Source organism: Oncorhynchus kisutch, linkage group LG1 (genome assembly GCF_002021735.2).
Source record: "Oncorhynchus kisutch isolate 150728-3 linkage group LG1, Okis_V2, whole genome shotgun sequence".
In the NCBI taxonomy this organism is placed as follows: domain Eukaryota; kingdom Metazoa; phylum Chordata; class Actinopteri; order Salmoniformes; family Salmonidae; genus Oncorhynchus; species Oncorhynchus kisutch.
In genome coordinates this window covers 49,445,007-49,460,591 of record NC_034174.2, presented here as the reverse complement: position 1 = coordinate 49,460,591, position 15,585 = coordinate 49,445,007, and the positions used below count along the sequence as shown (strand labels likewise).

At 43.9% G+C, this 15,585-nt stretch overlaps 1 protein-coding gene across 2 annotated transcripts in view; it reads left to right on the top strand.

Moving 5' to 3' along the window:
• Position 1: 1 nt before the first annotated feature.
• Positions 2-15,585, top strand: part of LOC109891996 (MICOS complex subunit mic25a) — a 53,777-nt gene continuing 38,193 nt past the window's right edge. For both annotated transcript variants that reach the window (XM_020484435.2, XM_031826391.1), the window contains exons 1-4: positions 2-294; positions 1,358-1,454; positions 1,699-1,750; positions 2,604-2,778. In XM_020484435.2, the coding sequence (XP_020340024.1) occupies positions 211-294; positions 1,358-1,454; positions 1,699-1,750; positions 2,604-2,778 (408 nt within the window). In that variant the 5' untranslated portion in view covers positions 2-210. The remainder of the gene's footprint in view (positions 295-1,357; positions 1,455-1,698; positions 1,751-2,603; positions 2,779-15,585) is intronic.

The window sequence follows — 15,585 nt, the reverse complement described above, 5'->3', positions numbered from 1 at the left end:
GAACATGTAATTGGAGTCCGATTTGTGTTCTCCACCTATACGCGTTGAGATTACTGGCCGTACTGGAAAGTGACCTTTTCTTGTGAGTTTTTTGTCCGCGACGCGCTGTGGCGGCTACGGTTGCTTTCACATTGTCGTAGACTTGTAAAATATCCTAGTGTAGGGCAGCGTTTTTTTTAAATACAGGTTAATACAAGCCGACCATTGACCATGGGAGGCAGTGAAAGTACGAGGAGAAAAGTGTCATTCGGCCTGGATGAAGAAGAGAAGGTCACAGTCATTCACGGAGTTAAGGCAAGTAACGTTAAGCGACTGATTAGAAAACGGCGACTTTCATTGCCAAGTAAAAAATTATTTGACATGGCGACAGAGAAATGAAATGCAACATAGATCTAATGGGCTATATTTAGTGTGTCCGTGACTTTTTGTTGCATTACCGTATCTCTAGTAAATATATCTGGCAGTATAGAACGGAAATAGTTGTGTATTTTAAAGCAAATGCAAGTAACAGACCCGCATTCTAATGTAATGTCATGTATTCCCGTGTCCTCAAGTGAATTCGGTCACGGTTCCCCCCCAGTCCGCTATGCGTCGTTGTCTGGACTTGACGGTACACTGTAGCGGTTCTTTGTAGGCTACAGATAATATTTAACCGTACTGGACTCGTTCTAGGCTGCTACAATAATATCATTAGACCACATATTTTTGACCAACACAATTTATAACGCAAATATTTAGGTTATGGCTTATAATAATGCAGGTGTAGCTTTAAGCAAATAGATTTATTCCCATATCACCTGCAGATGGACTCTTAATGTAGGCCGATGGGAGACTACCGCAATATGTCAATGTTATCATTAATTTGTAAAGGAAGTCATTGGCGAATTGTTCGAAGTTGCCCTACATAAAGTTATGAAAAACACATTTGATTTGGTCTAGGGCAGCAAGTTAGTGTCAAAGTGGGATTGACAGTATCTTCTTACATTACGTGTGCCCAAATAAACCTGTTTCAAAGAATTGGGTCACACTTATGGTGCTCTTATTACTGAGTAATATCTCTGTAATACAGTCGTAATTCATAAGGTTTTGGCTACTCATTGCTATACATTAGGGTAAGGGTTAGTCTACTTCTGTAAGTGCAGTCTAACAATGCTGTTACTATAGTTATTGGCTTATATACTATTCAGGAGTAATTACAATCCAATACATACACTGGAAAGTGTTAAACTTTGAAATAATAATTAGCCTATTAGTGTATATTACTTGACACTTAGGTCTTTGTATAAGCACCCATTGCTTTGAATGTCTTGTCTGACCAGTTTTGCACAATGTAACCTATTTATTACGCAATACACAGCTCTCAGGTGAGCTGATGCAGCGGATGCGAGATTCACAGGGAACAGACGGCGTCAATCCACCGCCACCCCAGCCTGGCAGCCACAAACCTGCACCAGGTATGGAAGAGCGCGACGACCTAAGTGCTCAACTCAACTGTGACTTTGGAGATAAAGTAGGGCTTTTGGTCCCAGGGACATAAATGTTTAACATTTTTGGAGATTTTTTTTTATCATGGACTACAGTAATAGTTGTGTTGTGATGTTAGCCGACCATCTTATGGAAGTGATTACCATGGCATTGGGAAATGGATATGATGGACTGTTATAAAGACCATTCTTAAATGGCTGGATGTAATTGCAGGTCCAAGACCTGGCCCCACTGCTGCCGAGGCACAGGAGGAGCTGCGGAGGAAGTGAGTTCAACTGCCACTAGTATACACTTTACACCTGAGGACCAACTCCATTCCTTGGTGTGCAGGATTTTCTTCCAGTCTAGTAGCACACCTGATTGCAACAGTGTATGTTGCTCAAACCTTTGCATAAATCATGTCTTGACTGACATCACTACGACTGTTGCGTGTGTAGTCTTATCTGAAGTTAGGATTTGACACCTTAGTGCAGTGTCACTCAATCCATTCCTGGGAGGACCAGTCTTGTGGCACCCCCGGGGATTTACTAATCAAATTTACTCTGTGATATCCTTAGGTTGATCGTAATACCTTTTTTCATGCGATATAATGTATGGAACTAGACACTAGCCAGACATGTAATTCTGAGAATGAATTTGTAGACTAAGGGAGCTATCGACAACTCATGTTGCTCTTATTTACCGCTAGCATGGTGGCAGTAGGCCATGTCAACAGCATGGCTCACTATGTGGTTGGAATGCTAACGGCTCATGTCTGTGTCATGCTAAATGCTAGGCTAACTAGCGTCTCAGTGTAGTTTGTGTAGACTTCTCATGAGCCACCTTTGTGACGGCATGGGCCTGTTGCCAAGGCCTAGATGAAACTGCAGTCCATGTGTTTTCCTATAGCAAGGGCAGCCAACCACGGGTGGCTGATTGGGTATGCAGGTTTTTGCTCCAGCCCTACTCTATCCTGCCTGATTCAGCTAATCAAGGTCCCGATGAGCAGCCGATTAGTTGCCAGGTGTATTGGAGCTGGGCTGGAGCCTGCATACACAGTATCTCCCCACGCAGAGGGTTGGCCACCCCTACATTACAGGTTGAGTGTGTCTCATGTTCATCGTATGTCCCGTGTGTAGGTTTGAGAGGGAGCAGGCCCAAGTGCAGGAGCAACTGTTTCGACTGGCCCAGAGGGAAAGAGAAGCAGCAGCAGCCACAGCGGGGAGGAAAGGAGAGGCTCACGACGGCCTGAACCCTGCCGTGCTCCGAGAGAAGGGCAAGACCCACGAGGAGCTGATGAAGGCCAAACAACTGGTGAGTCAGTGGGCTCCTCTCTGCTGCCCTCTAGGGCCCAATCCCAAATGGACTTCTATGCACTTGTCGAGGTCTAAGACGATTTGATTGGTATAAGCAAAATGGTAATAGCGCCACCTTGCCCTTTTGATAGGCTAGGTGGACATTTCATAATATTATACAAATCAATTCCTCTTAGATCTCCACAAGTGCATATAGTGTATGGTAGAGGTCTTCACGGATCCACCTGTACCCGAGACTCGAGCGAGTCTGCATTCAGAATTCCAAATAATGTCTCGTGTAATTTTAATGGATTTGTCCGGAATGACCCGTACGAGAGAGAGAGAGAGAGAGAGAGAGAGAGAGAGAGAGAGAGAGAGAGAGAGAGAGAGAGAGAGAGAGAGAGAGAGAGAGAGAGAGAGAGAGAGAGAGAGAGAGAGAGAGAGAGAGAGAGAGAGAGAGAGAGAGAGAGAGAGAGAGAGAGAGAGAGAGAGAGAGAGAGAGAGAGGAGAGAGATACATACATACATACATACATACATACATACATACATACATACATACATACATACATACATACATACATACATACATACATACATACATACATACATACATACATACATACATACATACATACATACATACATACATACATACATACATACATACATACATACATACATACATACATACATACATACATACATACATACATACATACATACATACATACATACATACATACATACATACATACATACATACATACATACATACATACATACATACATACATACATACATACATACATACAGAGAGAGAGATATATACAGAGAGAGAGAGAGAGAATTTATGCTGCTCTTGCTTTTCACGTGGCAAGATACAAGTGGCGCTTGTATCTTGTTGTTGGCCAATCATGACTCATAAAAGCAGTCATATAGCCTCGCTCCGTGTGTGGCAGAAGTTAGGAGCCGTCTAATCAATGGAAGATGGAATTAAAATGACATAATTAAAAGTTAAAGGAGAAGGACAGGCTACAACAACCAAGAGCCAACAAGTAGCCAGGCTGCTACTTAATATTCTGAGTGGAGTTGTTGTTATTTGTAATTGTAGGTTTAGAAAGCACCGCAGCCTCAGCTAGCTAACGTTAGCTAACTTAATTAACTAGCTTCTCCCGGTTTGAGGCAGTCGAGACAGGTCCTACGTCATCGTATTTGATGATAAATAACCTAGCTATGGCAGCTATTAGTCTACGAGAGCGCGAGCCGGCTTGGTTGGTTGCCGTCTCTCGTTCCCTCCAGCCTGCTAGAGCGGCACCTCTCTCCCTCTTGTGCTTTATCAGCTCCTGTTAATAATAGTAGCTTATAAAATAACTTTTCTGCTGCTTCCCTCAATCATATCTAATCAGACCGGGTCTCTATGGAACGGGTCTAGTTGTCCGTTGAGAATGGGTCTCTATATTTATGTATATCGGGTCTGGGTGGGAAAGCCCCAGGTCCATTTCGGAACAGGTCCAACTTTTTGGACCCGTGTAGACCTCTACAGTTGTGCACGTGTCAAACTCATTCCATGGAGGGGCGGAGTTTCTGCTGGTTTTCGCTCCTCCCTTGTACTTGATTGACGAAGTAAGTTCACTAATTAGTAAGGAACTCCCCTCACCTGGTTGTCTAGGTCTTAATTGAAAGAAAATGGAGAGCAAAAAATTCCATGAAATGAGTTTGACACCCCTGGTGTAGGACGGGGGCCTATTTGGTATTGAAAGCTCTTTCCTAACTCAGTTCCACATAGTTAGCACTCAGTTATCATAGAAATGAATGACATCAGTATGTCCTAATAATATGTGTGAGTACCATAGTAATATCGGAGTTAGTGCCCTCTGCTGGTTAGAAAATGAAACGGCGTGGCCTATGTGAACTACTGTACCTTGACCACAATAGACTCCAATTAAATGTTATTCGTCAAATGCTTTGTAAACAACAGGTCTAGACTTACAGTGAAGTGCTTACTTACGGCCCTTCCCAACAATGTAGAGAAAGAAAATTGAGAAAAAAGAAAATGAATTACACATAATAATAAATACACAAGGAGTAACGATAACTTTGCTATATACACAGAGTTCCAATACCGAGTCGATGTGCAACAGGATAGATAATAAACAATAGCAAAGTTTGTGCAAAAAGTCTGGGTAGCTATTTTGTTAACTAACTCTTTAGAAGTCTTATTGGTTTGGGGGTAGAAGCTGTCCTGTTGTTTCCAGACTTCGTTACCATTATCTGGTGGTAGCAGAAAGAACAGTCTATGGCAGGTGGCTGGAGTCTTTTGACAATTTTTAGGGCCTTCCTCTGGTCTTGTATAGCAGGGAGCTCAGCCCTAGTGATGTACCGGCCCATACGTACTAACCTCTGTAGTGCCTTGTGGCCAAGCAGTTGCCATACCAAGCAGTTGCCATACCAAGCGGTGATACAGCCAGTCAAGATGCTCTCGATGGTGCAACTGTATAACTTTTTGAGGATCTGATGGCCCGTGCCAAATCCTTTCAGCCTCCTGAGGGAAAAGGGGCATTGTCATGCCCTCTTCAGGACTGTGTTGGTGTGTGTGGACCATCATAGATCGTTAGTGATGTGGAACCCGAGGAACTTGAACATAGTAGGTATTACAGACTGGTTCAGGGAAAGGTTGAAAAGACACTTGCCAGCTCGTCCGTCTGGCCCTGCGGCCTTGTGAATGCTAACCTGTTTAAAGGCCTTACTCATCTCGGTTATGGAGAGCGTGATCCCACAGTTGTCCGGAACAGCTGCTCTCATGCATGGTTAAGTGTTGCTTGCCTCAAAGTGAGCGTTGAAGTCATTTAGCTCGTCTGGTAAACTAGTCCTACTTAGTTGACATTAATTTCCCACCCCAACTAAGCATATTTCTGATAAAACACTGTATTGTGTGAAGGAAATTGATATTTGTGCGTGCCTGCGTACAAGCACGTGCACAAATGCATGTGGGTTTGATTGCTCAGTCAAGTCTTAAGAAGCAGCTAAATGCAGCGTACACTACAGTTCTCGAGTGCACCGGCTCACTCTGGTCGTCTGTTTTTACTCCCAACTCTCCCAGTTGATTTGTTTCCTTGCTTAATTTTTTTAGCGGAGATGGCTTTAATGAATATTGAAATGTATTTATCTGGATGGGTTTTCATTGCTTTGGCCACCAAGCTGAATGATGTGCTATTGGAATGAGTCACCTGAGTCTCCGTGATTGCCTTTGTTTTTCGTCATTCTTTTGTTTGTTTTAGTGACAAATTGGTAGCGTTGGTCCGTGTGCGTTTGGAGAGGATAAACACCAACCTTTGCATTGTTTTTCAACCACAGACGTGATAGAATAGAAAATCACTTCTAGTTTCTTTTGACCATGGGGGTTTTTGACAGGTGTGAACCCGCTGTCAGACCGATCACAACTGCAATATTTCGGTGTGTGTGTGAGTCTGTCTGTACACGCCTAGTTTGACACACCAGGTGTTGTTTTAGCCACGGCTGTGTTCAGAGTTTGATCAGTAGTGAGAGAGATCGTGCCCTGGAGATAGTAGTGTTGACATAACTGCTATCCTGTTTTGCTGTCCCTCTCTTTCTCTCCTCTCTCGTTGTCTCTGTATTCTCACATGCCTGCTTCCTCTCAGATACAGACCCAACACACACACACACACACACACACACACACACACACACACACACACACACACACAGGACTAAATGGGGAGTGATTTTTGACAGCGTGCCTCTTGCTCCGTGGAGTATTTCTGAACAGTGTTTACGTCCGATCCTTCTGACCTTTTCCTCACCTATCGCAACTGCACTGTGTTAACAACTTGTTGGTTTGAATTGTGTGTGAAGTTGGAGTGTGTGTGCGAGGGTGAAAGAGAGTGTGTGTGAGAAAGAGATCTATATTCCATATCTGTTTTTACTATATGCCTCTGCTCATTGCTCTCTTGCCGCAAGTTGCTCTCCATCCAGGGGCGCAGCTTGACCCTGTATGTGGGATGTGTGCTTTCTGCGGGGAGGTTGAGAACAGAGCAGAATACATATTTCCGCTGTTCGCTCTAACATACGGACAATAAAGTTGTATATCGTGTTTTGTATGTCAATGTTTCAGTCTCATCTGATCGCCATAGTGTGTGATTCTACACTAGCAGCATCCTCCTATATTCAAATGCAGGTCTCCTCTCATTGTAACTATACTAACGTCTGCAGTGCACTTGGGAGAGGGTGAGAAAGGAAGAGACTGAGGGGAAGAGGAGGCCTAGCAGGGTCCCCTCTCATTTGAACTATACTAACCTCAGGAGTGCACTTTCAGAATAGACGACAAAGCACATTAGCATAAGACTTGTTTCCTCCACCGCTCTTTTCTTTCATTAGCACCTGCTTTCGTTCCTATCACCCCTCTCTGCAAATACACTCTTCTTCTTTTGCAGACACCACACACACACACACACATCCCAGAATGGGGGAATACATTCCGAGCTCACACATACAGGAATATCCATCTGCATCAAAGACATGTTGATTGAATTTGGAATCATGAAGTGTTTGAAAAGCTAGCTGGTGCTGACAGGTTTTCGAGAACTGTGTTATAGGTGTGTGTGTGTGTGTGTGTTTGGAGGTGCAAGTCACACCATTCCTGTACACAACCATCCAGAATCCATATGAAAGTATTCACTACTGTTCAAAAGTTTTGTGGTCACTTAGAAATGTCCTTGTTTTTGAAAGAAAAGCAACTTTATTGCCCATTTTAAAATAACATAAGATTGATCAGAAATACAGTGTAGACATTGTTAATGTTGTAAATGACGATTCTAGCTGGAAAAGGCAGATTTGTATTTTTAATGGAATATCTACATAGGCGTACAGAGGCCCATTGTCAGCAACCATCACTTCTGTGTTCCAATGGCACGTTGTGTTAGCTAATTCAAGTGGATCATTGTAAAAGGCTAATTGATCATTAGAAAACCCTTTTGCATTATGTTAGCACAGCTGAAAACTACTGTTCTGATTAAAGAAGCAATAAAACTGGCCTTCTTTATACTAGCTGAGTATCTGGAGCATCAGCATTTGTGGGTTCGATTGCAGGCTCAACATGGCTCGAAGCAAATAACTTTCTTCTGAAACTCGTCAGCCTATTCTTGTTCTGAGAAACGAAGGCTATTCCATGCGAGAAATTGCCTAGAAACTGAAGATCTCGTACAACGCTCTGTTACTACTCCCTTCACTGAACAGCGCAAACTGTCTCTAACCAGAATAGAAAGAGGAGTGGGAGGCCCCGGTGCACAACTGAACAAGAGGAAAAGTACATTTGCTTGCCTAATTTGAGAAACAGACGCCTCACAAGTCCTCCACTGGCAGCTTCATTAAATAGTACCGGCAAAGTACCAGTCTCAACGTCAACAGTGAAGAGGTGACTCCAGGATACTGGCCTTTTAGGCCAATTAAAAATAAAATATTAAAATGGTCTAAAGAACATTAGACACTGGACAGAGATATGGCTTTTTCTTTGCAACTAGGCCTAGAAGGCCAGCATCTGTGTGAGAGCGAGGTCTTACATCTCGCTGATCTCAATATCTGTGGTGCTGCTCATGGCACGTCTACCTTTTTAAGCAGTCTTCCTATGTTCAGACTCATAAAAAGCAGAAACGTTCCCATCTTCACCACTAGATGGCAGTAGTAGAGCATATTTCCCATATCTAGGATACGAACCAGAATTGATCCGTGCTGTATGCGATCCAGACGTAATATTTTATTCACCCCCCCACCTCTCGTGTGTGTGTGTGTGTGTGTGCCCGTGAAAATGACTGGGAAAGATGAGACTCTGCAGTGCTTCCGACACTGTCCAAAAGAACGATGATGAAAGGCCCAACATTCATTAAAGTCAAGGCTGGGAAAAACACACACGGACACACACCCTAGCTGGCATCTATCAGCAGCTCACGCTCTGCATGTTAACACAGACACCCTGCTGCTGCAGGCTGGGGAACGGACCGCTTATGACTACGTCCTCACTCCAGTCTACACCTTCCCATCCCCATTACAGCCACTATTTTCTACATTGTACAATAATAGTGAAACATAACTATGAAATAACACGTATGGAATCATGCACTAACCAAAAAAAGTGTTAAACAAATCAAAATATATTTTATATTTGAGATTCTTTAGTATAGCCACATTTTGCCTTGATGACAGCTTTGTACATTCTTTTTATTTTTTTTATTTCACCTTTATTTAACTAGGTAGGCTAGTTGAGAACAACTTCTCATTTGCAACTGCGACCTGGCCAAGATAAAGCATAGCAGTGTGAACAGGCAACACAGAGTTACACATGGAGTAAACAATTAACAAGTCAATAACACAGTAGGAAAAAAAGGGAGTCTATATACATTGTGTGCAAAAGGCATGAGGAGGTAGGCGAATAATTACAATTTTGCAGATTAACACTGGAGTGATAAATGATCAGATGGTCATGTACAGGTAGAGATATTGGTGTGCAAAAGAGCAGAAAAGTAAATAAATAAAAACAGTATGGGGATGAGGTAGGTAAAAAAAATCTCAAATTTGGCCTCATCAGACCAGAGTTCCATCTGGCTAATGTCCATTCCTTGTGTTTCTTGGCCCAAGCAAATATCTTCTTATTACTAGTGTCCTTTAGTAGTGTCCTTCAGTAGTAGTGCAGCAATTCGACCATGAATGCCTGATTCACGCAGTCTCCTCTGAACAGTTGATGTAGAGATGTATGTTATATGAACTCTGAGGCATTTAATGGGCAGCGATTTCTGAGGCTGGTAACTCGAATGAACTTATCCTCTGCAGCAGAGGTAATTCTGGGTCTTCCTTTCCTGTGGAGGTCCTCATGAGAGCCAGTTTCATCATAGCGCTTGATGGTTTTTGCAACTGCATTTTCAAAGTTCTTGACTTTTTCCGGATTGACTGACCTTGTTCTAAAGTAATAGTGGACTGTCGTTTCTTGTCACAACACAACTGATTGGCTCACACACATTAAGAAGGAAAGAAATTCCACAAATGAACTTTTGACAAGGCACACCTGTTAATTGAAATGCATTCCAGGTGACTACCTCATGAAGCTGGTTGAGAGAATGCCAAGAGTGTGCAAAGCTGTCATCAAGGCATAGGGTAGCTACTTTGAAGAATTTAATTTGTGAAACTTTTTTTAACTACATGATTCCATATGTGTTATTTCATAGTTTTGATGTCTTCACTATTATTCAACAATGTAGAAAATAAACATATGGACCCTGTCTTTCAAAAATAATTAATAAAAATCCAAATTTCACAGATCTTCGTTGTAAAGGGTTTAAACACAGATTCCCAAACTTGTTCAATGAACCATAAACAATTAATGAACATGCACCTGTGGAACGGCTTACAGAGGGTAGGCAATTAAGGTCACAGTAATGAAAACTTAGGACACTAAAGAGGCCTTTCTACTTACTGTGAAAAACACCAAAAGAAAGATGCCTAGGGTCCCTTCTCATCTGTGTGACCGTGCCTTAGGCATGCTGCAAGGAGGCATGAGGACTGCAGATGTGGCCAGGGCAATAAATTGCCATGTCCGAACTGTGAGACGCCTAAGACAGCGATACAGGGAGACACGATGGACAGCTGATCGTCCTCGCACTGGCAGACCACATGTAACAACACCTGCACAGGATCGGTACATCCGAACATCATACCTGCGAGCCAGGTACAGGATGGCAACAACAACTGCCCGAGTTACACCATGAATGCACAATCCCTCCATCAGTGCTCAGACTGTCCGCAATAGCCTGAGAGAGGCTGGACTGAGGGCTTGTAGGCCTGTTGTAAGGCAGGTCCTCACCAGACATCACCGGCAACAACGTCGCCTATGGGCACAAACCCACCGTCGCCTATGGGCACAAACCCACCGTCGCTGGACCAGACAGGACTGGCAAAAAGTGCTCTTCACTGACGAGTTGTGGTTTTGTCTCACCAGGGGTGATGGTCGGGTTCGCATTTATCGTCGAAGGAATGAGCGTTACACCGAGGCCTGTACTCTGGAGCGGGATCAATTTGGAGGTGGAGGGTCCGTCATGGTATGGGGCGGTGTTTCACAGCATCATCGGACTGAGCTTGTTTGCCTGCAATGACATCTCAACGCTGTGCGTTACAGGGAAGACATCCTCCTTCCTCATGTGGTACCCTTTCTGCAGGCTCATCCTGACATGACCCTCCAGCATGACAATGCCACCTGCCATACTGCTCGTTCTTTGCGTGATTTCCTGCAAGACAGGAATGTCAGTGTTCTGCCATGGCCAGCGAAGAGCCCGGATCTCAATCCCATTGAGCACGTCTGGGACCTGTTGGATCGGAGGGTGAGAGCTAGAGCCATTCCCCCCAGAAATATCCGGGAACTTGCAGGTGCCTTGGTGGAATAGTGGGGTAACATCTCACAGCAAATCTGGTGCAGTCCATGAGGAGGAGATGCACTGCAGTACTTAATGCAGCTGGTGGCCACACCAGATACTGACTGTTACTTTTGATTTTGAACCCCCCCCCCCCTTTGTTCAGAGACACATTATTCCATTTCTGTTAGCCACATGTCTGTGGAACTTGTTCAGTTTATGTCTCAGTTGTTGAATCTTGTTATGGTCATACAAATATTTACACATGTTAAGTTTGCCAAAAATAAACACAGCTGACAGTGAGGACGTTTCTTTTTTTGTGTTGAGTTTAGTAAAATAAAAAGTAGGCGTGTCCAAACTTTTGACTGGTGCTGTATATGTATTTTGAAAATGTATTTTTTTAAATTCAGGGGGTACTGCAGCACCCTCAGCACCCCTGCTTCCCGCGGCTATGGTCGTCGGCTGTGTCTTTGGACTACCACTAGCAAGCAACGGCTCCGTGCTTGAGCGGGATAGAAAGGCAGCTCGTCAGTGGGAATGGAAGAGACGAGAGAGGGGAGGAGAGAGAGCTCGGTTGTGTTGACCTATTACCTGTGAAATCCTTTACAGGTCTGGGGCTAGGGTTTGATTTGGAATTTGTTGATTAACCTATTGGGTGCAGTCCCATGATTTGAGTTCCTGACCCACACACACACACACCGTCAAACCCCCCTGTAAGCTCTCCGCTCCAAGGGGAACCTACGCTGCGAGGAGAAGAGGAAAGATAAGCAACGTTAGGCTCCAGATCCACCCGGCCCTTATCAGTCTATGTAATCACCAGACTTGACATCTTTTGTGCATGTTAAAGCCGTTAAGCTCCATTCTCTCAGCTCTCCCCCTACTCCCACCTCCCCTACCAATGCCAGCCTCTGGCAATAGCCAACGAGTCAACCACACGGGCTGAGGAGATTTTTGTCCCCGCCGTGGCTCGCAAGAGGGACGTCTGGCTGTAACCCTGGCGGAGCAAAGGGCAAGTGAGTCGGTGTGAATCGGAATAATGTGAGCTCAGATCAAAATGATTGCCAGATGTAATGAGGCAGTGGGAAGGGGAGCGTTTTTAAATGGTCTCATTTGATTGTCAACCACTGTGTGTTCCAGTGGATTTAGGTTCTGAGATAATGGTCAATGTGTTCAAATGGGGAAAGAGAGAGTGTGTGACGACGACAAGGTTTTTGAATTGTCAAAATCAAAATGGGGTTTGGTGTATTTGCTCCTGTTCATGACTTGATTCTACTCATCAGGAACTTGATTTCTGATTCCGAGCAGGAATGGAGCAAAATCCTGCACACCAGGAGAAGGGTTGGCCAACCCTTAATACAGCAGTATTAGGTCCCAATTGGGTCATAACTGGATTCTAATATACACAACATAAGCAAAAGTATGTGGACACCTGCTCGACTCATTAATATGGAGTTGGTCCCCCCCCCTTTGCTGCTATAACAGCCTCTATTCTTCTCGGAAGGCTTTCCACTAGATGTTGCAACATTGCTGCGGGGATTTGCTTCCATTCAGCCATGAGCATTAGTGAGGTCGGACACCGATGTTAGGCGATTATGTCTGGCTTGCAGTCTGCGTTCCAATCCCAAAGGTGTTTGATGGGGTTGAGGTCAGGGCTCTGTGCAGGCCAGTCAAGTTCTTCCACACTGATCTCAACAAACCATTTCTGTATGGACCTCGCTTTGTGCACAGGGGCATTGTCATGCTGAAACAGGAAAGGGCCTTTCCCAAACCTTTGCCACAAAGTTGGAAGCACAGAATCGTCGAGAATGTCATTGTGTGCTGTAGTGTTAAGATCTCCCTTCACTGGAACTAAGGGGCCTAGCCCGATCCATGAAAAACAGCCCCAGACCATTATTCCTCTTCCATCAAACTTTACAGTTGGCAACATGCATTCGGGCACGTAGCATTCTCCTGGCATCAGCCAAACTCAGATTTGTGCCAGATGGTGAAGTGTGATTCATCACTCCAGAGAGAATTTCCACTGCTCCAGAGTCCAATGGCGGCGAGCTTTACACCACCCCAGCTGACGATTGGCTTGGCACATGGTGATCTTAGGCTTGTGTGCAGCTGCTCGGCCATGGAAACCCATTTCATGAAGCTCCCGACGAACAGTTATCGTGCTGATGTTTCCAGAGGCAGTTTGGAACTCTGTAGTGAGGTTGCCACCGAGGACAGTAGATTTTTACGTGCCACGGGCTTCAGCACTCGGCGGTCCCGTTCTATGAGCTTGTGTGGGCTACCACTTCACGGCTGAGCCGTTGTTGCTCCTAGACATTTCCACTTCACAATAATAGCACTTACAGTTGACCGGGGCAACTCTAGCAGGGCAGAAATTTGATGAACTGACTTGTTGGAAAGGTGGCATCCTATGACGGTTCCACATTGTAAGTCACTGAGCTCTTCAGTAAGGTCATTCTACTGCCAATGTTTGTCTATGGAGATTGCATGGCGGTGTGCTGGTGTTTTTCACCTGTCTCCCTCCCTCCCTCTCGTTCTCCATATTATTCCAACCAGTCTGTACTTAGAATAAGCAGGCTGATAAAGTGCTAATTAATTTAGCATCCCTGAGCTATGTGTGTGTGTGCAAAACATGCACACTAACTGGCACAACCAGTTTACCTGGTATGACTGGGATTGTATTGTATCTCTTTCCTTCCCCTTGCTCTCTTTCCTCCTTTTATCTCTACCGCTGTCACTTTCTCCCTCTATCTGTATATACAGTGAGGCAAAAAAGTATTTAGTCAGCCACCAATTGTGCAAGTTCTCCCACTTAAAGATGAGAGAGACCTGTAATTTTCATCATAGGTACACTTCAACTATGACAGACAAAATTAAAAGAAAAAAATATCTCACCCCGTGGGGTCAAAATGATCACAAGAACGGTGAGCAAAAATCCCAGAACAACACGGGGGGACCTAGTGAATGACCTGCAGAGAGCTGGGTCTAAAGTAACAAAGTAACATTTTGACCCCACGGGGTGAGATCTTGCGTGGAGCCCCAGATCGAGGGAGATTATCAGTGGTCTTGTATGTCTTCCATTTCCTAATAAATGCTCCCACAGTTGATTTCTTCAAACCAAGCTCCTTACCTGTTGCAGATTCAGTCTTCCCAGCCTGGTGCAGGTCTACAAATTTGTTTCTGGTGTCCTTTGACAGCTCTTTGGTCTTGGCCATAGTGGAGTTTGGAGTGTGACTGTTTGAGGTTGTGGACAGGTGTCTTTTATACTGATAACAAGTTCAAACAGGTGCCATTAATACAGGTAACGAGTGGAGGACAGAGGAGCCTCTTAAAGAAGGTCTGTGAGAGCCAGAAATCTTGCTTGTTTGTAGGTGACCAAATAGTTATTTTCCACCATAATTTGCAAATAAATTCATTTAAAAATCCTACAATGTGATTTTCTGGATTTTTTTCCTTCTCATTTTGTCTGTCATAGTTTAAGTGTACCTATGATGAAAATTACAGGCCTCATCTTTTTAAGTGGGAGAACTTGCACAATTGGTGGCTGACTAAATACTTTTTTTTGCCCCACTGTATGTCTCCTCTCTCTCTCTCTCTCTCTCTGTATATGTCTCCTCTCTGTATCTGTATATGCCTCCTCTCTCTCTGTGTATCTGTATATGTCTCCTCTCTCTCTCTGTATCTGTATATGTCTCCTCTCTCTCTCTGTATCTGTATATATCTCCTCTCTGTATATATCTCCTCTCTCCCACTGTATCTGTATATGTCTCCTCTCTCACTATCTGTATATGTCTCCTCTCTCTCTCTCTCTCTCTCTCTGTATCTGTATATGTCTCATCTCTGTATATATCCTCTCTGTATATATCTCCTCTCTCTCTCTGTATCTGTATATGCCTCCTCTCTCTCTCTGTATCTGTATATGTCTCCTCTCTCTCTCTGTATCTGTATATGTCTCCTCTCTGTATATATCTCCTCTCTCTCTCTGTATCTGTATATATCTCATCTATGTATATCTCCTCTCTGTATCTGTATATATCATCTCTGTATATCTCCTCTCTGTATCTGTATATATCTCATCTCTGTATATCTCCTCTCTGTATCTGTATATATCTCATCTCTGTATATCTCCTCTCTCCCACTGTATCTGTATATGTCTCCTCTCTCACTGTATCTGTATATGTCTCCTCTCTCTCTGTATCTGTATATATATCCTCTCTCTCTCTCTATCTGTATATATCTCCTCTCTCCTCACTGTATCTGTATATATCTCCTCTCTCTGTATCTGTATATATCTCCTCTCTCTCTCTCTCTCTCTCTCTCTCTCTCTCTCTCTCTCTCTCTCTCTCTCTCTCTCTCTCTCTCTCTCTCTCTCTCTCTTATCTCTCTCTCTCTCTCTCTCTCTCTCTCTGTCTTATC